A 27,770-nucleotide genomic window follows, 5' to 3' on the forward strand; every position below is an offset into this window, starting at 1 on the left:
CGGCCTTCTGTACCAGCCTCCATCGCCCACACTCGGTGCACTGACTGACCTGTCTGCGCAGCGATGGGCTGGGCCAGCGGGGCGCCGCCTGCCGGCAGTGGGCGGAGTCAACGTGGACGTTACTGTTCGGCGAATTTGTTTAAAGTGGGAAGTAAGTCGTTCACTGTTCGACGGCAGAGGGAAGCAAGACGACGGCAGCGCCGGACACCACCCATTGCTTTTACAACGGCTTGATCTCTTGATCTCTACCTGGCACACTCGGAGCATAAGCCATTCTTCCTCAAGAGCCGAAATTAGAGAGGCTAGCGATGTTGTGCTCAGGGGTCTGGGTCGAAGTCAACATCCTAATTCATCTCGAAGGTGTTCCATGCGGTTCAGATAGAGACTCAGGAACGTTTTTGTCCAGAATCCATTGTTTCGTAGATGTTGCTTTATGACATGATGCATTATTAAACGGAAACAAACAATAACAGTCCTCAGTCTGTTCCTCTACTGTACACAGTACACAGTGCTGTAAAATATGTTCACATCCTTCCGTATGCCGGCCGCTGTGGACGAGCGGTTCTAGGTGCTTCAGTCCGGAACCGCGCTACTGCTACGGTCGCAGGTTCGAATCCTGCCTCGAGCATGGCTGTGTGTGATGTCCTTAGGTTAGTTAGGTTTAAGTAGTTCAAAGTTCTGGGGGACTGATGACCTACGAAGTTAAGTCCCATAGTGCTCAGAGCTATCTGAACCATTTGAACCCTCGACATAGTCACGCGAATCTTAATATGTGTGTGGTGGAGGGAACGTAAAACCAACATTCGGATAAGCTCAGTTACTGAAACAAGAGAAACCCAAACCACATTAATGCTGTTTTCATCAACAGTTGATACGTTAAACTTTGGAACAATGTAGTCTATTGGACAAGCAGTATACAGTGATGAGCGAAAACTTCATCACCTCTTCAGTAGCGTGTTGGTGCACGTATGGGAAGCAATGCAGCAGTGATTATGCGTAGTGTGGATTCGACAAGTCCTTAGTAAGTGTATGGCGCCATATGTCTACACATACGGTACACGATTCCCGTAAATTGCACTTCGCTGGTTTGTGGGAGCGTAACTGGCTCCCATAGCGTTGCAGATGTGTTCCGTAGGGTTCAGATCAGGCGAATTTGGTGGTCAAGAAATCAACTTCAGTTCGCTATCATGCTCCCAAAATCACTGTATCACGAATCTGGTTTGTGAAGCGGATAGGTATCGTGCTGAAAAATGCCACCCCCGTCGGGGAGGGCATCAACCGCGAGGACCTGCACGTGGTCCACAATAACGCTCGTGTACTCCAGTCTGTCACGGTGCCTTCGACTCTTACCACAGGTCGGATGGAAGCGCAGGTGAAGGTCTCCCTTGGCATATTACTGCCTTCGCCGTCCGTGGGAGGGTGCATGTTTAGCGCCGTATCCGGACATGACCATCTACCTTATCTAGTAAGCAATATGATTCATCCGACCAGGTGACACGTTTCCATAGATTTACGGTCCGGTACCTATGATTCTGTGCAGTCGTACTTGACGATATCGTTGGATCAGCACGGGAGGGCGTAAAGCTCGTCTGCTGCGAAACCCCTTGTTCGAGGATGTGCGTTGGACAGCGTGCTCCGGAGCGCTCGCGGCCGCACCGGCGTTGTGCTCTGTCGCCAGCCTCGGGTCGCCGACCATCCTGCTCCACAGAGCGGGCAGCGACCAGCTTCGCCGACTGCGAGCTGACGTTCCGAGGCGCTGGGCCGTGACAGTCTGCAGTTTGTCCAAGTTCCTCATGTCAGTGGGTTTCCCCGTTTGCCTCCCGCATCGTCACTAGAATGATTCTCCAATCACCTCTGCTCAGCTTATACACTTTCCTTACCGCGTCACTTCGTCGCAACGTCACCAAGCGGCGTTCAGTATCGCTAAAGAACAGACGCCATTTTGATCCTGCAACTACTATGAATCGAGACACACAGGAATTAAAGACGTTAGCTGACAGTGCCTTATCGATGGGGCAAGTTGGAAATCTGCGCCAGAGCTGGATTCCAACCCGGGTCTCCTGCTCACCACTAGGCAGGTGCGTTGACCTCTACGCCGTTTGAACAGAGAGGTCACCACAACTGCACCGACTACCCTAGCGTGCCTTCGGTCAGACGTAAATTCTCGATTTATGCCACACAGTACCGTTGTAGTGCCCCTCGACCGAGCTCGAACACTTACGGCAATCGGCGAGGTGCCGCGAGAAATGAGGCTAATGAACAGAGGCACTACGTCAATAGCGCTTGGTACAAATTGAGAATTTACATCTGACAGCAGGCGCTCTAGGGTAGTCCAAGCAGTTGTGGTGACCACTGTGTCTGGATGGCGTAGTGGTCAGCGAATCTGCCTTGTAATCAGGAGATACGGGTTCGAAACTCGCTGTGGTACAAATTTTCAACTTGCCTGATTGGTATAAATCGTGCCCAATGGCAGCTAATGCCTTTAATCCCCTAACGTCTTGATTCATAGCACTCTAGCTCATGCCACAGAGTCAGAGATCAATTCTTCTATTTTCTTCTACTGCGAAAATATTAACTATATCAGCTGCACAATTTCTCGTTTGAACTCCTTCTCCGTCACGCGTTGGTGTCCGAACTTTGGATTAGGACTTTACTCATGGACGTCTGTTTTCTTCCTGACCAGGATTCCCCTAAATAATTCTACAAGTGTATCAGTATTAAAATGCTCAATGCCACATTTCGTTTTCAGTAGTTTCTCTTCATGCTGTATCTCATTCGCTAAGGTCTGTCCTTGTACTTATGAACTGAGGTTCAAAGCGTTTTTCCATTTCAGTAATTACATTTGTTTTGTAGGGAAAACCACACACTTTCTCGTGTCGTTAAGTTGTCTGATCGGGCTAAGCGGGAACACACGCGCCATCTGTTTTCTTACTCATTACTATCTACACAAAGAATTAGTGTCAGTACTCACAAAGAACGAAGGGTACTCCGCTGGACGTTGCGAAGTTTTCCTTGACTGAACCAACATTGCCGCTTTAGGAGACCTGATCTAGACTGTATTCCTCCCCTCTTGGAATCTGGAAGTGCAGATTTTAATTCATTACAAAATTCTCACACAAGATTGTCTGCGAGTCTAATAGACTGCACATTTAACATTTCCGAGCGCAACGAAAAATACAATGTGTGTAGAAAACAGTATATAACACGAACTTTTTGGCTGTTCCTCAACTACCGGGAAAGTATGCCGTCTCCTTGCTGCGGTTGCGGTTTTGGCGCTATCTTGCAATCGTGTTGCACGCGAACGTTTGCGAAAGATAACCGACACAGCCTCCAAACTTTTCTCTTTCATTTCTTCCCGTATCCCTTATCGATCTTAAGAAAATGATCGGACGAACATTGGCGCAATTCTGGTAACTGTTCCCAAACTAACATAAACTTGGCTGCGGTGCAAATGGGCGCTCCTGCCGCCTACTGTACAACTTAGTAACAAAAGTTGTTGACCATCTGCCCGTGGACAACTTGACTTTCACGCGGTAATGTTGTTGTGGTAGTCTCTGGAGATCATAACGATGCTACACTGTACGTGGATACATCTGTACTTCGTCTAGGAACCTAATTGCATCAGTCGAGAAACAAAAAGAACTTTGAAAAGGCCGAAAACAAGTTGGAATCTTGTCAAAGTCTACGAGGTGGAGCACAACGCAACATGGAGTCATAGGTCCACATATCCTGCCCTATCTTTGACATGGCTCTACAATGATGTCACATTAGGTACAGGAGAACAGCCTTGGTTGAGTCATAAGCTGTTAAAAGATGATTTGGGGGTGATTCAGGGAAACAGCTGTTTTGCAAATAAGTTTGGTCCTACCTGACTTGGAAATACGTTTGTACCTACCTGACTTGTAAATAATGTTGGACCTATTGATTTACCAAATATTTTTCCAGTTACCTGTTTAGCGTATAAGATAGGACCTACTGGTCTGGCCAATAAGGTAGGGCCTTCGTAACTTGCTAATACGTTTCTACGTAACTTGCAGATAAGTTTGGAGTTACCTACCTCGCAAATAAGTTGCTACCTGGCAAATAAGTTTAAATCTACTGTGTGACGAATATGGCTGCGCGGACCTATCTAGGAAATATTTATGGGCGTATACAGTTTCTGCAGAAGTTTGATCTACCACGTTCTTCATGGCACATTAGATGTTGCTGAACACTATCTGTTCAAAAATGTATGGACACATGTGTGCAATGCAGAACTGACGACTAAATGTCGCGAGAGGCAGACCCGCCAGTATGTAGAAGGAGGCACGAAGTACTGTGTTTTCAATAGAGAAGCAGCAGAATGGGCTAGTCATTGGGTAGCACTTGATTAAGAAATCCATCAGCGACATTTCAGTGCTTTTAAAGCCTCCCGAGTCGATAGATGTTACTGTGAAGTGGAAAACAGAAGGAATGAGACAGCTACAGGAAGACAAGGTACACCTCATTGCGGAGGGTGCTTTTAAAAGTCGTATGAGTCAGCGGAAGGACCATTCGTGAGTTCCAAAGTGCTATCAGCACAATGACTCTGCGTAAGAAGATAAAAACAGTGGAATACAGTGGTCGAGCAGCCACACATTTGTGTAGTCGGTGTTAAACGACGCTTGAGGTGGTATACAGAACATCACTGGCCAGTGAGTGACTGGAAACGCTATACTCTGTGGCAGTACAATGGAAGGATTTGGATTTGTCGAATTCCTGGGGAACTTCCGTCATGTTTAGTGCCAAAAGTGAAGTACAGTGGAGGTGGTGTTATGGTATGGGATTGTTTTTCAGGTTTAGGGTGTGATCCCCTCATTACAATGGAAAAACAATAAACGCGGAAAGATATAGGAACACATTTTACAGCATCTTGTGCTGCGCACAGCAGAGGGACAGCTGGGAGACGATGATTGTATCAGCATGACAATGCACTCTGTCACAATGCGTCATCTGTAATGCAATTCTCTCTCGACAGTAACATTGAGAGGTGTCATGAGCCCCCTCTCATATTTCTATCTTACTCTGAGTAATTCGATTTTCCTCTCTAATTGCATGCGGAGAAAAGTTGCTATTCCTTCACACGCGGACTTCCCACGCAGCGTCTCTCGTCACCCGGGTGGTCCGGTGACAGGCGAGTTCTGCTGATCTTGAAAGGGTTAAGTCGACGGGTGTGAGGGAGTCGAGTGGATGCTTTCCAGACGCCGACATTGTCATAAGAGCGGGAGCGACACGCCTACAGGGGCCTGAAGGAGCGGCCGGGCTAGAGATTCCGTTACTTCGCAGAAACTTAGTGAAAACACCTTCTGGCGGGCTACCAGCGAGGCGTGGGAATGACTTGTGTTCCCAGGAGTCTTGGCGGGCAAATTACCGCGTTTTCTGCAAAATCGTAATTGTGATTGGCTTCCTCAGGGCATAGCCCCGTGACGTAGCAAAATCGGCGCAGAAATTGGCGCCAAGAATCTCCATTGGTGGAATGGTAGTGCTACGGCAACAGAGTGGAATTTTCCGGTGCTTTTCGAGTTGCTGATTGGAACGTTTAACCACGGCCACTGTTGTGGGGGCGGGAATGTTCTATGTTCGGTTTGTACAGGTGCTCTTGAGAGAGTCGGCTCTCGCCTTTCGGTCGGTGTAGGTTACAAGACCGAGCTCTCGCTGCTCTGGACAGCCTGCCTTCCGTTGGCTGTCTAATATACTTTTATTTGATTGTAACTGTTTGAGGAAGTTGCTGAAGTTTCGACTTCAGCGTAACTTTCCGAGTACAGTTGGCAATTGAGCGTTCTGCGTACAAGCGGCCTATGTTGTCTGTCTTCAGCAGTTTTGGCTAAAGTTGACTGTATCGGAGTTACTGTGTGACTTCGCTTGTTAAAATCAATCGCTGTACCGTCAGTGATTGTGTGACGAACCTTCTTCGTCTCCCTCAGAGGCGCATTTGTATTGATAGGATGTCTTTAGTCTGGAACAACTAGACCAGGATAATTTGTTTCGGGCTATTCTCGCGACATTGTCATCACCACGACGGGACGTCGAAGCAACCAGCCATCGCTTCCGGTACGCCAGATCGTGTCCTTGCAGTTAAGAAGACAGCTTGGTAACGTATGTCCGCAGCACCGGCAGATTAGGGAATTTTGCTCTGTGATAATCAGAGCTCAGCAGAGCCCGCCTGTTCCCGTCTTTTCTTACGTGGTTCTGTCTTGGATGTTCATTGCCTGAGTTCTCACTACTGTAGCAGCAATTAATGTTGGATTGGCTAGGTGTTTCTCTTAAGATTTGAGTTGCAAGGAATTGGCTCCACATACCACTTGGTCATAAACTTCACAAGCTAGTTTATGGACAACTTCACCTTCACAGCATTTATTTGAGTATCCAATTTGACGTATTGCAAATGTTTCATGTGTTTTGTTTATTATTTTGAGTTTAGTCATAATAAATCAAATTGTTATTTTGGACAGAACTTTCATTCTGTGGATCGGTAAAGCAACCCTTTCATTTCTCACTACGTTAATGAAACTTTCCTTTATCCAATTAAAGTATTGCAGGTGCCAAAGTCTTTTCTACTCCACTTGCAGGGTCGATTACAGTCAGTTCGCGTTTCTTCTTAATCCATGTGCCACAGCAAAAGTCGGAGTTAGAATAGGGGGGGCTTACAGCATCATTTCCATATGAAGATTCTAGAAGAATTTAGTGTTAAATACACTGCTAGCCCCGGCACCTCGCAACATTATTGAAATGGAGTGGCCTTCCCAGATTCCCGACCCCGACCCGACGGAACATCTATGAGATTAGTCAGAACGTCGACTTCTCCGTAGCGTCCAAAGTCACTTCTTCCTTCGGTTTCTGCTCTTGAAGAGGTAACGGCTGTCATCGCTACATAGATATTTAGATGCTTCATTAAATGGGTCCTCAGCAGAGATCAACCCACAGTAAAGGCGAAGGGCGGACACAACTCTTATTAACGTCCACTAATAGGTGTCCGGATACTTTTGGTCAGTTAGCGTACTGCGCTGTACTTGAGGTACCTGCGCCTCTTACTTGGGAAGTGGTGTCCTCCGGCGTGCCTGCATGCACTGACGCCTCGCTCTGGGCCAGTAGTCACGTGGCAGGTTCACTTTGGCACACGACGAGCCCGAGGCGCGGTCGCCGCCTCCGCCTCCGCCTGGCTCGGCGGCGCGAGGTCGCCCAGTGGCTCTTACAGCCCACCGCCAGCCGCCAGCCTCCAGCCGCGCCGGCTCGGGAGCACACCAGTCGCTCTCCGCCAGCCGCACCTCGCGCCTCCTGCCCACTCTCTGGACCCGCGTGCGGCGCCGCTCTGCCGCACTTGTCACTGGCCATCAGGTTAGTCCGCGTCCTGGCAGAGAAGCGCGAAGCGCAGTGGGGCGTGTTCCTTGCCGCCCTCGCTTCGCAACTCCGATACACCCCTCCCAAGATGTTACGGCACTGTCATTTGTCACTCTTAGCAGCTCTGAAAAATTTTGTACCTACAGAGTTTTTCCAATGTTTTGACAATTTCGAATTTCATAAATGCCCGCAAAAACGAGATACAGTGACGGTGGCGCCATCTAGTGGTTGTGCGGAGTGTCAGTTTTGATCCGTTATACAGGTCAGTAATCGTCTCATGCGTTCGCGTGGAGTCATGCTATTTTCGCTACGACGAATCTGTCGTCCGCGTGAAACGTGCCTTGCCGTTAGCATTTCGCTGTTCAGTCGCGATGTCGAATTTCCTACTGAACAGGTTACAAAATTCCGTGCAACTGTCGGGACATCGAATCGAAAGTCGACCAGTCCTCGGAAAGCCGTTCCAATTCGCGAGAACATCGGACGTGTGTGTAGCAGTTTACGGGCAAGGCCTCGTCGTTCGCTACGAACACTCGGTTCCGACAACACGGCACGACGTGTCGCACATCCCGCGACCAGAGCCTCCAAGTTCGCCGTGAGGCGTTCGGCAGCCGCACAGTTTCCAAACGCGCTTCTGTCGAGTGGCCGCCTCGCTCCTGTGATTCAACAGTGCCAGACTTTTACCTGTGGCGTTATTTGAAGGCGAGGACATACTCAGAGCGGCCGCGAAGCTTACAACTGTTAAAAGATCAAATTCACGATGAAATTTCCAGAAGTCCTCCAGCAGTTACGAAAGATGTGCTCATAAACTGGGTGAAACCCCTCGAGTATTGTGAAGCCGCGAATGGTCTTCATTTGTCCGATGTAGTATTTCATTAGTAAACTTGAATAAGTGTTGTACTTAGTATAAAATATTCAACTTTCTTTCGCCATTACTTTGTGTGTTATTCAAATTTGTAACCGTCAAAACACTGTGAAACGCCCTGTATAACAGTGATGTGCTTTAAACTTATTCCCAATATTGAGAAATCGCTGGTTCCTTTCCTTCGCGCCGGCCGGAGTGGCCGTGCGGTTCTAGGCGCTACAGTCTGGAACCGCGAGACCGCTACGGTCGCAGGTTCGAATCCTGCCTCGGGAATGGATGTGTGTGATGTCCTTAGGTTAGTTAGGTTTAAGTAGTTCTAAGTTCTAGGGGACTGATGACCACAGCTGTTAAGTCCTATAGTGCTCAGAGACATTTGAACCATTTTTGAGCCTTCCCTTCGCGCCTTCCACTCCGCTGCCTTCTGCTTCAGAACGTCATGCATGCAGTTTGTCGAATATCGGTAATAATTTATATCCACAACATTGACAATCTATAATTTAGCTACAAAATTGTCGTAATTGAATTCCCGATCGGAAACCTCTTCTCCTACTACCAGCTCTCCTGTTATCTGACTGAAAAGAACCGTCAGTCCATTGGGAACGTGATCTCGAGAAACCCATTGCCCATTACAGTAGATAATGAAAAGTATAAAAAAAATGTACTGGCCAGAAACTTTAAAACACATTTATCTCATTATTAAAAGTCCTTCAACTGTGTATACTAGTGTTTCTGAGCGTTCTTGAACTCCTACGTATTTCAAAGTGAAAGCTCAATCTTCAGGGTTCACAAATTTACGCGCAATGTTCCGCCAAGGCCTGCTAAAGTAACTGCGCCTGCCGAAAGTTACATTTGTATATATAAAAAAGAAAAAAACACGTGGACTTCATTGTAGAACAAGCTACAGAGCTGCTGAAGACCTGCGTTATACTAATTGGGGAAGTGTTTTTTTGTGAGTGCTTACTGTTTATATATGAGGAGTTGCGTTTCAAATAGATTTAGTACACAGATCTTGACTCTACAGGAAGCGAAAGAAGCGTTTCGCTTCACAATCAAATGAAGTATGTCAAAATTCTCGACGGTAGGACCTAGGTGTTTGTGTTCCATAATCAGTCATAATTGGAATCAATTCCCACTGCATGAAAATGCTATTTTAATTTTCAAATTTCACTTAATACATTTGAACCAATTCACTTAACAAAATACATTTCGATCCAATCATTTTACATAATATGATTTGAAACGTTCATTTCAATTTTTATTGATTTTTATTGTTGGACACAGTCCGTCACGTAAGAAAATAAAGCTATTAACATATTGTTGACGGTAGATCGATCTGTTGCAGTATTGCACTGAGACCTTCTTCCTCGCGAAAACTGTCTCAGACATCGTCCTCATGAGTCGGCTTACCAGTTTCAGCTGATGTCGCATCGATGTTTAGTGCCGAAACATAAAACTGCAAAGTATCAACCTATTTCCAGTTGTCTCAAAATCTTGTTTTCAACACTTTATCTGCATCCAGTTTTTTAGCGTCAAGCAATTTTCTCGGTTCATCCGTGGAATTTCGACCGTGCCTTTCTGCGTAATGCTTCCTGTTCTTAGTGGTTTTGGAGTTGTAGTTTTCATCATATAAGAGAGTCCGCCAACTTGTACCACTTTGTTCGGTTCACTTTAAACTTTATTTTTTGCTTTCTCCACGTAGAATACTGCTATGCTTTCACACTTGAATTTGTCTTCTTTGTGATTAGAACACCATTCAAAATTACTTAGATGTGGATCTGGGTTGAAGTACCTGAAACGAAATACGCCTGGTCACGTCATAACTTCTGATACTAAAGTTCAGTCCAACTACAAGAACACGTCTTTATGCAATGTTTCCAACGCGAATAACTCATCAATGCACATACATTAAAAGTTTCACTGAAAATGCTCATTCGTTAAATACGTCGGGTGTTATTACTTACTTAGCTTCCTTTTCACGTTGTCTTTTAGTTTTTGCAGCTGCAATTCTTATCCTACTTTCTTTAGATCCCTCTCCCACAGATACAGCAAATAGCCCTCCACTGCGATCGAAAGTGCACAGTGATGCAGTCAACACCACACTGTGAGCTGCAAGATGAAAATAGCGGAAACAGCCAACAAAAGAGCGGGCTAATAGCGCAGGCTGGGACGCTTGACCTGAACGTAATACGTTATGAACTGTTAGTCGCGGTGTGTATAATACAATTTGATCCGATTTGTGTTTTTCAGTACTACACTACTATGGGAAAAAAGCGAAATGACCCGAGGCAACAGCGTTAAAGAGCATCAGAGTGCATCCCCCGCATGTGTGAGGCAGTGAGTTGTCCTAAACGGTGTGGCGCGCCCAGAGTCCTGACCTCGGCCCAGTGGGACGCCCTGGCAATGATTCAGGGCGTCTGCTTCGCTCCTGACCACAGCGGCCACTCTCTTCCCTCGTTTCGACTACTGGGGAAGAAAGAGTTGCCGTTTATCTGCAAACATTCAGACATCTCAGTTCTGCGATGAGAGAATTAATCCCTTAGTTACCTCTTTTTTTATCCTTAACCACTGTTGTGTTACTACGGTATGTTGATGATTTGTGTTACGCGGTCACTCAAAAGATCAATTTTTTTGTTGTTGTTATTAACGGCCGTTCAAAAGTTGCCAGTTTCAAATCATCGCCCTTCCTGTAGGTCAACGTACCACAACTATATGTATTACTAGTCGAATATAGAATTGTTGCAGTCAAATTTTAATGCTTTGTCCTAGAAATCATCTACTATTTATTACAATACTTTCGTTGTCTGCAGGGAAACTTTAAATATGTGAAAATAACTTAAAGCATATCTTCTGATCTTGATACTCATACGAGTTACTTTGTGGGGAAAAATATGATGTAGGAATCGGACACACATTGCAGTGTATGTAATTCGATAAAACATGAGGAAATCGCAGAAAAACCTTGTACATATATGGCTAACCGTGTAGGAAAAAAAACTGGGCTGTAAAGAGACATAGAAGCAGCAGTCTGGTGGGAAGAATATGCCACATAAAAATGTTCGAAAATGGTGATACATTATAGTCTTTGTAACTAGGCTGACTGATCACAGTCCCGAGGGCAATTCACTGCCGGGGGCGAGGAGACCGATGAGGTAAAATGATAACGACGAATATAAAATCGAATCCCAAACATTCGTGTATCTATGCTGGTCGCTAACAGTCCTGATGGCAGCTGACTTGTTGATAGTATAGAAATACTATAAAAGATTTCGTGGTATGGACAGTGTTAAAGATTTGAATTAAGTTACTTGTATGCTGTATTCATACTTCAAAACCTGTAAATGGAGTGACTTTGTATTTATACGGTAGGCAGATTTCATTCCTTTTCGTTTTCGTAACCTGGTAACGAAAGGTAATCAGCTGGCATACACAATGAGAAACTGTGGACCTGAAATGAAACCTTGTGGGAACGCTTTTGGTAGTTAACGTGTCGAACACCTGTTAGAATTGGCCAGTGTCGCGTAATCTTGTCCCTGCAGAAGACCTTGTAGTCAGGGCAGCCACAGTCTGGATATACCATTTTGAAGATAAAACCGCTTCAGCTGCAAGTACTTTCTTTATAAACATGACCAGTTTCGCAACATTTAGCTGCATCATCAGGTGGAATAAAATCAACTCGTGCTCTGATCGGAAGAGAGAATGGGATAACGTAGCTTTCATAGTCAGTAATTTTCGCTAAGTAGTGGATGTCAAATATAAAACAGCCTGAAACAATATGGATGATCCAGCGATACGTTCCTATGATACCTGCTGAGCTATCAGGTCCCCGTGTACTGAAAAAGTGATCAAAAACCGATTGCACATGGTCTACGGGACTGTGTAAAATTAAGCAGCACCGGATCTTACTTACCTAAACAGCTCGATTGGCAGAAAGCAACCCCAAAAGGCCGCACTTAATACCGCGCGTTTGCTTTCTGCCGATTGAACTGTTCAGCTACATGAAGGACCACTGCTAGTTAATTTTACATAATCCCACGGATGATCACGTACGGTCGTTCTGTGATCACTTTTTCGGTATATGGAGACCCGTTAACTCAGCAGTTATCGCAGAATCGTATGGCGGGAGCGTTCTGTGTTGTTTCGTGCTGTTTTATAATTGACGTCCGCTACTCATCGGAATTTGCTAACTGAACGATGGATCATATCACGCCCTAGTTTTTCTGATGAGAGCGTGACTTGATTCTAACACATCCGACGACGCAGCTAAAGGCTACAAAACCGGTCGTGTATACAGGGTGTTGAAAAAAGGTACGGCCAAACTTTCAGGAAACATTCCTCACACACAAAGAAAGAAAATATGTTTTGTGGACATGTGTCCGGAAACGCTTACTTTCCATGTAAGAGCTCATTTTATTACTTCTCTTCAACTCACATTAATCATGGAATGGAAACACACAGCAACAGAACGTACCAGCGTCACTTCAAACACTTTGTTACAGGAAATGTTCAAAATGTCCTCCGTTAGCGAGGATACATGCATCCACCCCCCGTCGCATGGAATCCCTGATGCGCTGATGCAGCTCTCGAGAATGGCGTATTGTATCTCAGCCGTCCACAATACGAGCACGAAGAGTCTCTACATTTGGTACCGTGGTTTCGTAGACAAGAGCTTTCAAATGCCCCTGTAAATGAAAGTGAAGAGGGTTGAGGTCAGGAGAGCGTGGAGACCATGGAACTGGTCCACCTCTACCAATCCATCGGACACCGAATTTGTTGTTGAGAAGCGTACGAACACTTCGACTAAAATGTGCAGGAGCTCCATCGTGCATGAACCACATGTTGTGTCGTACTTGTAAAGGCACACGTTCTAGCAGCACAGGTAGAGTATCCCGTATGAAATCATGATAACGTGCTGCATTGAGCGTAGGTGGAAGAACATGGGGCCCAATCGAGACATCACCAGCAATGCCTGCCCAAACGTTCACAGAAAATCTGTGTTGATGACGTGATTGCACAATTGCGTGCGGATTCTCGTCAGCGCACACATGTCGACTGTGAAAATTTACAATTTGATCACGTTGGAATGAAGCCTCATCCGTAAAGAGAACATTTGCACTGAAATGAAGATTGACACATTGTTGGATGAAGCATTCGCAGAAGTGTACCCGTGGAGGCCAATCAGCTGCTGATAGTGCCTACACACGCTGTACATGGTACGGAAACAACTGGTTCTCCCGTAGCACTCTCCATACAGTGACGTGGTCAACGTTACCTTGTACAGCAGCAACTTCTCTGACGCTGACATTAGGGTTATCGTCAACTGCACGAAGAATTGCCTCGTCCATTGCAGGTGTCCTCGTCGTTCTAGGTCTTCCCCATTCGCGAGTCATAGGCTGGAGTGTTCCGTGCTCCCTAAGACGTCGATCAATTGCTTCGAACGTCTTCCTGTCGGGGCACCTTTGATCTGGAAATCTGTCTCGATGCAAACGTATCGCGCCATGGCTATTGCCCCGTGATAATCCATACATCAAATGGGCATCTGCCAACTCCGCATTTGTAAACATTGCACTGACTGCAAAACCACGTTCGTGATGAACACTAACCTGTTATGCTACGTAATGATGTGCTTGATGCTAGTACTGTAGAGCAACGAGTCGCATGTCAACACAAGCATCGAAGTCAACATTACCTTCCTTCAATTGGACCAACTGGCAGTGAATCGAGGAAGTACAGTACATACTGACGAAACTAAAATGAGGTCTAACATGGAAATTAAGCGTTTCCGGACACATGTCCACATAACATCTTTTCTTTATTTGTGTGTGTGAGGAATGTTTCCTGGAATTTTGGCCGTACCTTTTTGTAACAGCCTGTATGAAGAAAGTACTTCGAGCTAAGCAGTTTTATCTTCGAAACAATGATCTCGCCTAGTGCTGAGCTGAGACGTTTGTGTCTGGTGACCGCAGCAGTGGCGTCAGCCATGAGCGGTGCGGCGCGAGGCGCCGGCTTCACGGCGCGGCGCATCTTCATCACGGCGCAGCTGGGGCTGGTCACCGCCGCCGTCTTCGAGCTGGCCGTGCGCCACTTGCGGCCCGAGCTGTACGCGCAGCGGCCGCGCGACCTGGCCGACCTGGGCCGGCAGCTGTCGCCCGAGTACGACTTCGTGGTGGTGGGCGGCGGGTCGGCGGGCGCCGTGCTGGCCAGCCGGCTGAGCGAGGCGCCGCGCTGGCGCGTGCTGCTGCTGGAGGCGGGCGGCCGCGGCTCCGCGCTCGCCGACATCCCCGCGCTGGGCGCCACGCTGCCGGGCTCCGCCGACGACTGGCAGTTCCGCGCCGAGCCGTCGCCGGCCTTCTGCCGCGCCATGGACGCCGGCCGCTGCCGCTGGCCGCAGGGCCGCGCTCTCGGCGGCACCAGCCTGCTCAACGGCATGCTGTACGTGCGCGGCAACCGGCGCGACTACGACGGCTGGGCGGCGGCGGGCAACGCCGGCTGGTCCTACGACGAGGTGCTGCCCTACTTCAAGAAGTCGGAGGACGCGCGGCCGGCGCGGCTGCGCGCCGACGCGCGCCACCACGCCACCGGCGGCTACCTCACCGTCGACGAGTACCGCTACCGCACGCCGATGGCGGACGCGCTGCTCGAAGCCGGCCGCGAGCTGGGCTACGACGTCGTCGACTACAACGGCGAGACGCAGTACGGGTTCGCGCGGTTCGCGGGCACCGTGCGCGACGGCTTCCGGTGCAGCACGGCCAAGGCCTTCCTGGAGCCCGCCGCCGACAGGCCCAACCTCGACATCAGCATGCACTCCGTCGTCGAGAGACTGCTGGTGGACCCCCAGTCCAAGAACGCCACGCACGTGGTGTTCACCAAGGGCGGTCGCCGCTACACGGTCCGCGCCACCAAAGAGATCGTCGTCTCCGCCGGCGCCGTAAACTCGCCCAAGCTGCTCATGCTGTCCGGCATTGGGCCGAAGGAGCACCTCGACGAAGTAGGCATCTCCCCGGTCGTGGCGGATCTGCGGGTGGGAGACAACCTACAAGATCACATCGCGCTGGGCGGGCTGCTCTATCTCGTCGAGTTCCCGGTTTCTCTGGTCGTTCCGCGCCAGCTCAACACCAAGAATATCTTTGACTTCCTGGTCCGTAACGAGGGCCCACTCATGACGACTGGAATCGCAGAGACCCTCGCCTTCGTCAACACCGACTACTCTAACGACACGTCGTACCCCGAGGTGGCGCTGTACCTCTCGGCTGTGCCGGAGACCGTCGACGGCGGCGTCTACGTCAAGGGCCTGCTCGGCCTCAGCGACGAGTTCTACAGCGCCGTCTACGAACCGGTGCTCTACCGCGACGGTTTCACCGCGCTCGCCACACTGATGCACCCCAAGAGCAGGGGAACCGTCCGGTTGAGGGACACCGATCCCAGTTCTCCACCGCTTATCTTCCCCAACTACCTCGCACACCCGGACGACGTCCGGACGCTGGTCGAGGCGGCGAAATTCGGCGGCAGGCTCAGCGCCACGGAGACGATGCAGAAGCTGGGCTCTCACGTCAACCCGTACCCGTTCCCGGCCTGCAAGCACCTGAAGCTGATGTCTGACGAGTACCTGGAGTGCGCCCTCCGCCAGCACACCATGTCGCTGTGGCACTTCGGCGGCACGTGCAAGATGGGCCCGGACTCCGACCCCGCCGCCGTCGTCGACCCGCAGCTCAGAGTGCGCGGCGTGAACGGCCTCCGGGTCGCCGACTCCTCCGTACTGCCGGTGCTGCCCACTGCCAACACCAACGCTCCGACCATCATGGTGGCAGAGAAAGCCTCTGACATGATACGAGACCAGTGGATTACTCCTGGCGACCTCTTTGGGTAGACAGTGCGGAAAAACAATTTTCTTCACACGTATGAACTGATTAAACGAACAAGTCATTGTTTCCATCTCGTCTGTTTATTACTTTATCTGCAAAATTTTATCGAACCCGTACACGAGATTGTCCAGTTCTGGACTCACAGGTTATTCTGAAGTGCGACAGGTGTAAGGAAATCAGTTTCACACTCTTAACCCATTTAAAAATATTAGAGCCATTGTACGTCGATGCACGAACAGTTGCGATGTATTGGAACTGAGCAGCGAGCTCCGCTCATTTTGTTGGTATACTGCTATGGACTAGATGAATCCTCAGTTGGTCCTATAATTTTTTTCTATCGCTTATCATTTTTTTCACTTCCGCTGCTCATATTCTAATGTTTCAAACGTGGAGATTGTTCGCAGTGCACCTTGAACTGCAGGCACCCAGTAAACAGGTCGATTTATCAGTCTAAAAGTTGGAGGAACGCAAGATCACAGCACTTCCTATAGGACGTTGACTAGTAAACCACTGTGGAAACGAAACTTCGCGATAAGGACAGCGTCACTATGCTTTCCGATGTATATCTTGTCTCTTTGTGTCTTCATCTACCATGTCAGATGTTGAGAACCGATATTCTGAATTTGCTGACACACTCTCTGTCATACTGTATACCTGTAGCATTTAAAAATGGCCCGTGTGTCCTCAACAAGTCAATCTCGTACAAGCATTAACTAGAACTATACAGCTAAAGTAATAAACATTGGAGGTGGAAGAGATTACTTTCATCATTTAATGGATTGTAAAGATACCAAAGTGCAGTGCGCCAAACACGACACCTCATTCATATCGTTCGACTGTCATTGTTGCAGACCTCTTTCTCGTCAACATCGTATTGTGTAAATACCTTAAGACACTGACCTACAGTTCTGTGTATTCGTGTATGTCTTTCACATATTACATAAAGTCCTTTTTTAAATGGCATGTTTCTGCCTGTGTTCCTGGCTTCGGGCGGAAACTACACGCCGGCAGCATTGGGGTTGCTGCTTATAGTCCAATGGCGACGAGATGAAGGAGGTTCGAGACATTCTGAATCTGCGATCGTTTGAAGCAATCTTCAGGCTGCGTGTGGTGTAGTCGACCCGTTAGTGATACATTCGTCGACTGTGGCGAGAGCTACTGCTGTGTTCTCTCTACGACTGGGTGTTAGCTTAACTGTGGAAAACGGTGGCTGTATACTTTCTCCACAAATTAAGTTTGAATTACAGAATAACCAAGTGACACTCCATTTCCTTCCAGACTGCTTCGTAGTGACCTTTGTCATCTCTGTAAGTCACAATCTAGTCTTCGTCTTTACTTCGTATTGTAATCTCATCACGTAATACTATTTGTAAAGTATTTTAATACTAATACACCTCAAGAATAAATAAGTTTTTCTTGTAAAATCTCATGAATGTACATTAGCAGCATAAAATTAGAAACCTAAAAATATTTCATAACTGTTAAATTACACACTAGTTCAGTATGCTACAGATGGGAGCTGTGGCAAGGATGACAGAAACAAGATAACGAATTTTTGTCCAGGTAAAACAGCTCCTCAAAAACATGCGTATTTGTCTTGTTCATTGCGGGCGTTGGTGAACGCAGTGGGTTCTAAACAGATCATTCGTTCTTAAGCAGCAACAAGCAGCGACCTTCGTAACAGACCACTTTTTCTCCTTCCATTATCGTCTGTTATATTCACATGTTGTATTATCCAGTCAAAACAGCAGCCATTAAGTGCCATTTGTTCAGAATGGCTGCCTCGGTATTGTATTGATAGGATTCGTCAACGGAACTTTCTTTCCGGATCATCTGCCAGTTTTCATTTCATCTCCAATGACATCTTTGACGACGGGATGTTAAAGCCTATCTTCCTTGTTTTGTACCGTACCTAGTAGAAACTGAGAAAATCCTAACCAGGTTTCAGACTCCACCCTGGACATGCTGGCTTAGGCATTGAATGATCCAACTGGATCATCCCCCACCTTCCACACACAGAGCAGCACTCGATTACTTCCCCTATCCTTGCCAAACTGATCCAGAACTACATGTATAATGTGACCAAAGTTGGAGGGTAGCTAATTCCAAATCTCCCTTACTCCTTTGAGTAGTGACACATCCCTACAATAAAATTAAGAACTCCATGTTCGCAAAATTCGTATGACTGATAATGCAAAAAATTCCAGATCCTCGTCCTCAAAAATTTTCTTCTCTCACCTTTTACTTATCTTGCATGCTCTCTGTCGAAATACTCTCCTCCACAATTGATACACCGCTCCAACCGCCGTTTCCACTTTCAGAAGCAGTCTTGGCACGCCCATCTGCGTCTTCTCTTTTATCTCGTCTACAGTTTAAAATCTTCGTCCTTTCAACGGAGTTTTCAACTCTGCAAATTAAAAGAAGTCCGCAGGAGCGAGACCTGGACAGTAGGGACGATAAGGCAGCACATTGATTTCGTTTTTTGTCCGATAGTCACCCACCGAAAGGGATGGGTGTGCTATCGTGATGCAAGAGCCATGAATTGTCTCGCCACATTTCAGACCGTTTCCTTCTCACATTTTCTCGCAGGAGCTGCAGCACGTTCCGATAGGCATCGATTAACAGTTGCACCTGTGGCATGGAGTCACGATGGACAATCCTTCAAAGTCAAAGAAAACTATCAGTGTGATTTTTTTTTTCTTGTAGAATCTTTCCCGATCCATTGCGAAGATCGAACCTTGGTCTCAACATCGTAACTTTAGAACCACGTTCCATCACCGGTTATGATTCTCTTAAGGAACATCTCGTTCTCATTTGTGCTATCCAAAAGGTCTTCACAGACTGCGACACAAATCGCTTTATGGTGTTCATGAGCCGCGTCAGGAACTTGGGCGGCAACACGATGCACTTCAAGATGCTGTGTCAGGACACCATGACATGATCCAGCTCAAATGTTCCATTCTTCTGCAATCTCTCGGACAGTCAGTCTTCGTTTAGCTCGCACAATCTCGTTGACGATCCTGACACGAACGTTGCTGGTAGACGTCGGAGGGCGTCCTGAACGTGGCTCGTCTGCAACTTCCGTCCGGCCGTTTTTAAACCGTGTGAACCATCCGTAACACCGAGTACGGCTTAAGCACTCATCGCCGTAGTGTCTCTGTAAAGGTCCTCTTCAGCTCTATGCCTGTGCCGACTCGTTAGGATTAACGACGAGGGCCGGTGCACCGGCCGGCCAGCCTTGCTGTAGCTTTTAGGCGGCTTCCCCACATCCGGCTAGGTGAATATCTAGCATCTACCCGTGTTCCGCCTCAGTTAGACCATTCGTCAACATTTCGAACTCATTCTTACAGTTTAACCTGGGATAACACTACACGCAGAGAGAAAAGGTACACACATTCCGTCCCTGGAGGGAGGGAGGGAGGGGGGGAGCTTCAAAAATTTTAACGTGCTTGAGAAGAGAATAAAATTTGAAGCTACAAGATCCGGTGAATTTAGTGGAGGTGTCAAAATAAAATAAACATGCTGAGGGCTTTTGTTTTTCTGGGAGCTATGATGTACACTGTCGAACGCAATGAAACACCTTCGACAACTTAACAGTGGGCCGGCCGAAGTGGCCGTGCGGTTAAAGGCGCTGCAGTCTGGAACCGCAAGACCGCTACGGTCGCAGGTTCGAATCCTGCCTCGGGCATGGATGTTTGTGATGTCCTTAGGTTAGTTAGGTTTAACTAGTTCTAAGTTCTAGGGGACTGATGACCTCAGCAGTTGAGTCCCATAGTGCTCAGAACCATTTGAACCATTTGAACTGAACAGTGGAAATTGCCACTTTTTCCACGAAACGTGTTTTCAGAGTTATTGTGTTAGAGTTATTGTTCTCGGTACTCTGTTACATTTCCCTAGACTTGGTCCAAGTGTCGAATCACGGAGGAAACGATTCAGACATTACCAGATTGGCATGGCGCGTTGTTTATGTGGCAAGCAGTCCTTCCCTGTTTCCTCGAGTTCCAAGGGCTGTGCGTCAAGGCCTCCTCCATTTAGCCTAGGATGGTTTGGTGACGTGTTACACAAATTTTCGCTGAGTGGGCATAGCGTTTTGAGCAGCGATAGGTTCTGCAATTATAGAGGAACGTAGAAAGGTTATCAAGGCTTTTGTTTCGCAAGATGTACATATGATTGTTGAGTCCGCTAAAGCTGTTCCCTGTAATTCCAATGCATACAACTGAATTTTTTATTTTAAAGGCGCTGCTGAAACGTTTTTGTCAATGCAAGCGTGTAAGATCTGCAAATGCAGTATGATCAAAGTGTTTCATACTCATCCGTCTGGAACAGTTATTAAAAATTCTTACTCTGAAACAGAAGTGCGGAAAAATGCCAGTATCTTCAAAAGATGAAGATTATGGCAGATGTATGCCATGCCGTATTTCTTTTACAGAAAGCAGAAAAACTTGATGATGATATTGCCATTTCTTCCTCAATAGCATAAGAAATTATACTAAACTGTGTAACATCTGATCCCAAGAATTGAGATGTGTACGGAACAGAAGTCAATACCAAAGGATTTTTGCTTCGATTTAACTTTGTTATTCTTTTGTAGAAAACTGAAAAGAAATGAGAAATGGTTTTTGTTCACTGGAGTTCTACTAGTTAAGCTATTGCTTCTGTATGTATATACTTGTATTATCACAAATAAAACTTAGTACCTCAGTATTAATGGCACTTCAAACAATAACTTTCTTATTGACACTTAGAACCAGCCAGTTTCCTTCAGAACGTTCCTCGTAAATTATTTATTTTCTCGTTCCTCTCATTTTTTGCGGTAATGAGCTGAGCGGCATATTTCTGTGGTAGCAGAATACCTTCTAATTTTTTTGGAAACAAATAAGTTATGTACAAGAAGAGACAGGTTGTTTTCTGATTCTCCTGAGAATTGTGATATTTGGCACTTAGAACCTTTTCCATTTCCGCTTTCTGATTATTCTTACCATGCAAGTAATAATTTCGTCACGCAGTTTTATAGGAAGATTTGTGCGATTTCCCTAGATAATCGTGGATATTCATGGAAGGTATTACATCAGATTAATAGAGCATTGAACACGAAAGATCTCGGAACTACTTTCATCCTTGCAAGAAACACTGGTCAAGTGGAAAAGAAAATGGCGGCGGTCCAGCTGCCCAGAACCTCATTGTGCTGGTGAAAGCGATCGAATGGGCTTTTGTCCTGTTTGGCAGTGCTGAAAGAATAGATTTTTTTTCGTCCTAGATGTCACAGATGTGAATTTTATAGCTTGGATTTTGTTCAAGAAGTAAGTAAACGAGGCATCCAGAACAGTATGACGCACGTCAGTGTTAATGGTGGGCAGTTTATTTCGTTACGTAATCTTCTCTTACGTGACACCTTCTTTTCTGATACGCGGCGGCCTTCTTTGACTGGTGAGTGACAGTTGACATTTTATCGTCCACTGCTAGCAGAGGCGTCCCTGACCTCTGCTCAGCGCTGATGCTGCTGTGGACACATTTAAAGTGTTTGCACCACTCGACAGCGATAGGTACTGCTGGATGGTCGATTCCGTCTGAACCACCCAACACTGTCTTCATTAGTATAATTCTCGGATTTTTCATGGAGGATGGCGAACGTAGCTGTAAATACAACTCCGTGCTCGACGACACCCCCGTACATGCCCACGAAGGATTTGTTGCAGCTCAAATGAACACAGCAACTTCGGTTCACAGTGCTAGATATTACAAGTTCACTCAGTTAAAATCAATTCCAAATGAAGACCAAACCTTTCTGAGCCTTCGGGTTTATTTTTACAGATATAAACACTGGAGTGCCGTGAAATAGGAAGACGAAAGGAAATACAAAAACTTTTGCATCCTTGTTTTACCATTCCTCTCCGAGTTACTTGATTATGTCTAATCACGAATCCTGTATATCTGTATTTAATATCTCTCTCTCTCTCTCTCTCTCTCTCTCTCTCTCTCTCTCTCTCTCTCTCTCTCTCTCTCCTCCTGTTTATCCTGTTTGGTAACCTTCTTAAGTAGAATAAGTAGAAGAATGATGTAAAAGGTAAAAGGATAAAGTCCTTGAATGCAGTATCCTTTCAGATGAGTTAACTTCTCTAAAGTCTCCCGGTGACTTGAAGTCGCTACTAATGCTTAAACAATACTTTAGTGCAGTAATGTTGTCAAACGATGTAATGTCTTTATAACTGTTTATAAAAAATTTGTTACCTTACGCACTGAGAGCCAGCTTTTAGTTTTGCATCTACTAATGATACCCATCAAGTTCCTGTGCTTCATAACCATTAGTAGTATACAATCTGGCTTTCTTAAGTTGCCAGCCTCAGATATTTTGTGTCAATTGAAAACACCGAAACAAGTTTATCAGCTAATACTGAAATTGCAATTGTTTTCCTGTATGAACGATCCTCGTATCTGTCATTATTTACTCGTATGTCAAAGCTGTTTTGGTCGTTTTAAGTGAAGTTATAAGAGGCGGAAAGCTATTGCCACTGAAAGATGAAAAGAGGTGAATTCGCTGTTTTGTGATAATTTCCGCATATAAGGTTTACATTTTCATTATTAGATAATTTGATTCAAAATTGCTGAAAAATGCGTTTCTTTAAGACACAGAGTACAAAGAAATAGTTGGTCTCCTTCACGACATTAAATATGTATTTTAACCGTATACATTACTCTTGAACAATATATTTCTTTCTTTAAACGTTGTTCAGTTCAGCGGCAGGAAGACTGTATTGATAATACAGTCGAATGGGAGCAAAATACGAAAATCTGAGGACATGAATGTTCTCGTTTGAGGATGCTAGTCATCTGCAGCATGGTAATTTTTGTGCAATCTTCCTATATTAAACTTTGCAATTCGCAAAATTTCCTCCACTTTCCATCGAATATTAAAGGCTCCCCATAATGACCAAACAGTTTGTCAAATTGTTTGGCATTGTGCTGCTATGTTTGACGTGTTTGTTAAAAAAGACTATTTAACGTGCTTGAGAGATGTTTTGTTTGAAATTTGATTTGACAGATACGTTTGACCGTTTAGGCGTATATTTGTCAAAAGACGGCTAACTGACGGACTTTCGAAGTGACGGACCGTACGAATGTTGATATTTCCAAGCATAATTTTAAGCGAAAAAGATTTTTTATTGTTGCTTACCTCTTTGTATTTTAAGTTTTGACAGTTGCGGCCATTGCGATCAAAGAATTATATGGAAAAAAGAAAATATCACAGGTCTTTACGAAAACAGGGGAGAGGTTGCATGATTCCCATCCAAACATTACACAGGAAGACACGAAGAAAAAAATCATTGTTTTACGCACGACGTACAATCCACAAATTTGAAGACTTTGAAATATGCTCCACTTGCCAGGTATTTCAAAGTTACATTTAATGGTTGAGAAACTGGAATAGGTTTTCGCACAACTTTGTCGTCGTTTTCGATGTGAGGGCGAAGTAATTTTAACAACTTATCAAAAGTTAGACTGTCAATTCGGAGAAAACTGATGCAGTCATCAGAGTCTGAGTGTGATATTTCGTGTTTCAGATTTTAATTGATATATTTAGCTCCCGATCTGAACAATTCCGTTTATCAGTGTCTTGATTTCTTTTCTGCTTTATACACAGTGCTAAAAATGCACGAAATGCTTTGTCTTTATTGGCACCCAACCCTACTAATGTCAAAATACGCCGCGACGGTGTACATATGGCTTGAGAGCTGTTTCAAAAGTGTGGTTAAATTTGATAAATTTCGTTTGTTGTTCTGCGCGCTTGTTTGATAACGCCGTGGGAAGACACTCAAAGTTTTACAGACAAATTTTATCGTTATGTGGCGAAGAGTACATAGTGTACTGAGATCTTTTCCACGTCTTAACATCCCCTTTCGGAATGATACATAGGAGATGATTTGTGTACCCCCCTGTATGAGTCCGAATTTCTCTAATTTTATCGTCGTGGACATTACTCGAGATGTCTGTTAGTGGAATCTCTTTGTTTTCTGATTCGCTTTGGAAAGTGAGCTCTCGAAATTTTGTGACTAGGCTCTAGGCTATGGCCCTTCAGTTTGTTAAGCAGTCCTGTGACACTTTCAGCCCGACTAAACGAACCTGTCACGAATAGTGCAGCTAGTGTCTAAAACTCTTCAATTTCTTGCGTTTATTAAACGGTTGAGGTTGTCAGGCCGACAAAATTACTCAGGAATCTGTCGAACGAAAGTACTGTAAGCTACCTATTCCGCTATTCCGTGCTTCAGATGCTTCCAATAAATCACAGTCTGGCATCTGCCTTACTCGTTGGTAGATTTATGTGGTCGTTCTACCTTAAATCACTCCGGACGGAATCTCTTCCTGATTTATTTATTATTATTATTATTTGCTGATCGCCAAGCATCGATTTAAATTGTATGTGACCTTTTCGTCTATCTACGCATGTTACATTGCGTGGATTTATGTTTGGAGATAGCTGCGAACCTTTGAACCTCGCACTGATCATCTGCAAGGCTCTGTGCGTTTCGTAACAAGTTTCTGAGCAGCTCTCCATCTTGCTGTACGTAACTGCGTCATCCTACAGGACGGTTCGCCGGTTTCCGGAACGTCGTGCATAAAACAAGCAAAAACTGCGTCAGCCCTGCAGCTCAGTGCGGCAGCCGCGCGAACTTTAGGAAATACTAGAACGGTCAGTCACATTGTCAACAGAACTACCTGACGCCCGGGAGTCAAGGTTGGCACTTGCTCCGTTCGCGAGCGGTTCGGAGCAGTCGTTGCACTCTTCTCGTCTGACCGGTCTGGCCGCTGCCTTCTCAACTGCCACACGTGGGGCCATCACCCCCACCTCCCTCCTCCCCCCCCCCCCCCAAGTTACACAACGCTTAGAGGAAAATTTGCTCTTGGAGATACACTTATACTACACTGAAGCGGCAAAGAAACTGTTATAGGCATGCATATTCAAATACCAAGATATGTACAAGGCAACAAGTGCAGTTCTGAGATCGGTTACTGTTGCTACAATGGCAGGTTATCAGGATTTAAGTTAGTTTCAACGTGGTGTTATAGTCGGCGCACGAGCGATGGGACGCAGCATCTCCGAGGTAGCCATGAAGTGGGAATCTTCCCGTACGACCATTTTACGAGTGTACCGTGAATATCACGAATCCACTAAAATATCAAATCTCCGACATCGTTGAGGCCGGAAAAAAGATCGTGTAAGAACGGGACCAACGACGACTGAAGAGAATTGTTCAACGTTATAATGCTGGGCCATCAACAAGTGTCAGCGACCGAACCATTCAACGAAACATCATCGATATGGGCTTTCGGAGCCGAATGCCCACTCGTGTACCCTTGATGACTGCACGACAGAAAGCTTTACGCCTCGCCAGGACCCATCAACACCGACATTCGACAGTTGATGACTGGAAACACGTTACATGGTCGGAAGAGTCTCGGTTAAAATTGTATCGTGTGGATGGACTTGAGGGTATGGAGACAACCTCACTAATTCACGGATCCTGCTTGTCAGGAGGGGACTGTTCACGTTGGTGGGGCGTGTGCAGTTGGAGTGATATGGCACCGCTGATACGTCTAGATACGACTCTGACACGTGACATGTACGTAAGCATCCCGTCTGATCACCTGCATCCATTCTTGTCCATTTTGTATTCAGACGGACACGTCCAGAATTGCTGCAGAGTGTTTCCAGGAACACTCTTCTGAGTTTAAACACTTCTGCTGGCCACCAAACTCTCCAGGGTAAACATTATCGAGCACATCGGCCCGCAGGGCTCCTACATGATATTAGGCAGGTGTACCAGTTTCTTTGCCTTTTAAGTGTATTTACATTTTAGAAGAAAAACCACAGGAGGTATTGAACAGATGGCAAGAATATATTGAATGTCTGTATAAGGGGGATTAAATGCAAAGAGAAATTTAGGCTGAAGAGGAGCAATATGTGCCGGAAGATGGAAAGGGATTCACCATCTTGGAAGTAGAAGTAGAAAAAGCACTGAAGTAGGTGAAGAACAGGGAAGCATGTTGAATTGATGATTTGCCAGGAGAACTGTTGAAGAGTCTGGGAAACAAGGCAAGAAAAGAAATATTCTACCTCTGTAACGAGATATATGACAAAGGGGAATGGTCTGAGGACTTCCTTGAAACAGTTATGACACCAGTGGAGAAAAAGAGAAACACTAAAAAATGTGAAGAGCACTGGACCACCAGTCTAATTTCTCATGTAGCTAAAATCTTGCTGAGAGTGTTGAATAGAAGGCTATATGGCAAGCTGGATAGAGGGATTGCAGAGGAGCAGTTCGGATTTAGAAGAGGAAACGGAACAAGAGATGCTACTGGCTTGTTAAGAACTATAGGGGAAAGATATATGGAAAACGATAGAGAAATCTTTGCTGTTTTTATACATTTAGAAAAGGCTTTTGACAGAGTTCAGTGGAACAAGCTGATGGATATTTTGAAGAGGAAAGGAGTAGATTGGAAAGAGAGACGACTGATATAGAATCTACATTTACACCAGAAAGTAAGGATGAGGATCGGAAATGAAATGTCAGAAGGAAGCAGCATTGGACGAGGTGTTAGACAAGGTTGTTCCCTTTCCCCACTGTTGTTTAACGCATACCTTGAAGAGATTATTGCGAAAGGCTTAGATGGTAAAAGAGGAATATGTATTGGTGGAAAGAGTATAGAATGTATAAGATTTGCTGCTGACATGGCATTTGTGGCAGAAAGTGAGCGGGCAGTGAATAACGTGCTGAAAGATCTGAATGAAGCTTGTGTGGAATATGGGATGCAAATAAACACAGCAAAAACAAAGAGTATGGTCATCAGTACAATACGCAGACTGTCCAATATTAAAATAGGACGAACTACCATTAGCCAAATAAGTGCATTTAAATATCTTAGAAGCACAATAACTGAAGACATGAGATGTCACCAGGAGGTGAAAATTCGAATTGCGATAGCAAAGGAGGCATTCAACAGAAAGAGGAGACTCTTATGTGGCAAATTAGATAAAGGTCTAAGGAAAAGGCTTGGCAAATGTTTTGTCTGGAGTGTGGCACTATACGGGGCAGAAACATGGACGCTGCGACGAGAGGATGAAAAAAGGTTAGAAGCATTTGAGATGTGAATGTGGAGGAGAATGGAGAGAACAAGCTGGATGGAAAGAGTGAGTAATGAAAGAGTATTGGAAAGGGTTGATGAGAGAAGATGTCTGCTGAAGGTTGTAAGAGAAAGGAAAAAGAACTGGTTGGGACATTCACTGAGAAGGGAGTGCTTGCTAGCAGATGCTTTGGAAGGATTGGTTTGTGGGAGCAGACTAAGATGAAGAAGGAGATACAAGGTGACAGACGACATAAAGTGGAGAGGAAGTTATGCAGACCTGAAGAGGATGGCAGAGGACCGGACAGCCTGGAGAAGTACCGTGTGGAAACCTGCCTGCAGGCAGGACACAGATGGTGATGACTAGGGCCCGGATTTTAATGACAAGTCATATTTTTTTTTCTGAACTATAGGGTGAATTTTAGAACAATTTATACACAGATCTAGGCATTTTAGTGTCGAAAAATGTATTTTGATTGTGCATATAAAATCATATTTCAACAAATTTTAGTAATAGGTCTGCCGTAATAATCATGGGAGTCGCACAGGTGTTACCAGTAACCAGTTTGAATACA

The 27,770-nt window shown here is 45.8% G+C and overlaps 2 protein-coding genes across 2 annotated transcripts in view; both read left to right on the top strand.

Annotated features, from left to right (window-relative positions):
- The first annotated feature begins 7,269 nt into the window (after positions 1 to 7,269).
- Positions 7,270 to 27,770, top strand: part of LOC126419895 (flotillin-2) — a 418,685-nt gene continuing 398,184 nt past the window's right edge. The window contains exon 1 of the mRNA XM_050087158.1: positions 7,270 to 7,353. The gene's annotated coding sequence lies outside the window, so the exon portion shown is untranslated. The remainder of the gene's footprint in view (positions 7,354 to 27,770) is intronic.
- Positions 14,196 to 20,781, top strand: LOC126419361 (glucose dehydrogenase [FAD, quinone]-like). Its single transcript, XM_050086547.1, has one exon. It carries the CDS (start codon positions 14,196 to 14,198, stop codon positions 16,080 to 16,082), a length of 1,887 nt encoding a protein of 628 aa, XP_049942504.1. The 3' UTR covers positions 16,083 to 20,781.

This window comes from Schistocerca serialis, chromosome 9 (genome assembly GCF_023864345.2).
Source record: "Schistocerca serialis cubense isolate TAMUIC-IGC-003099 chromosome 9, iqSchSeri2.2, whole genome shotgun sequence".
In the NCBI taxonomy this organism is placed as follows: domain Eukaryota; kingdom Metazoa; phylum Arthropoda; class Insecta; order Orthoptera; family Acrididae; genus Schistocerca; species Schistocerca serialis.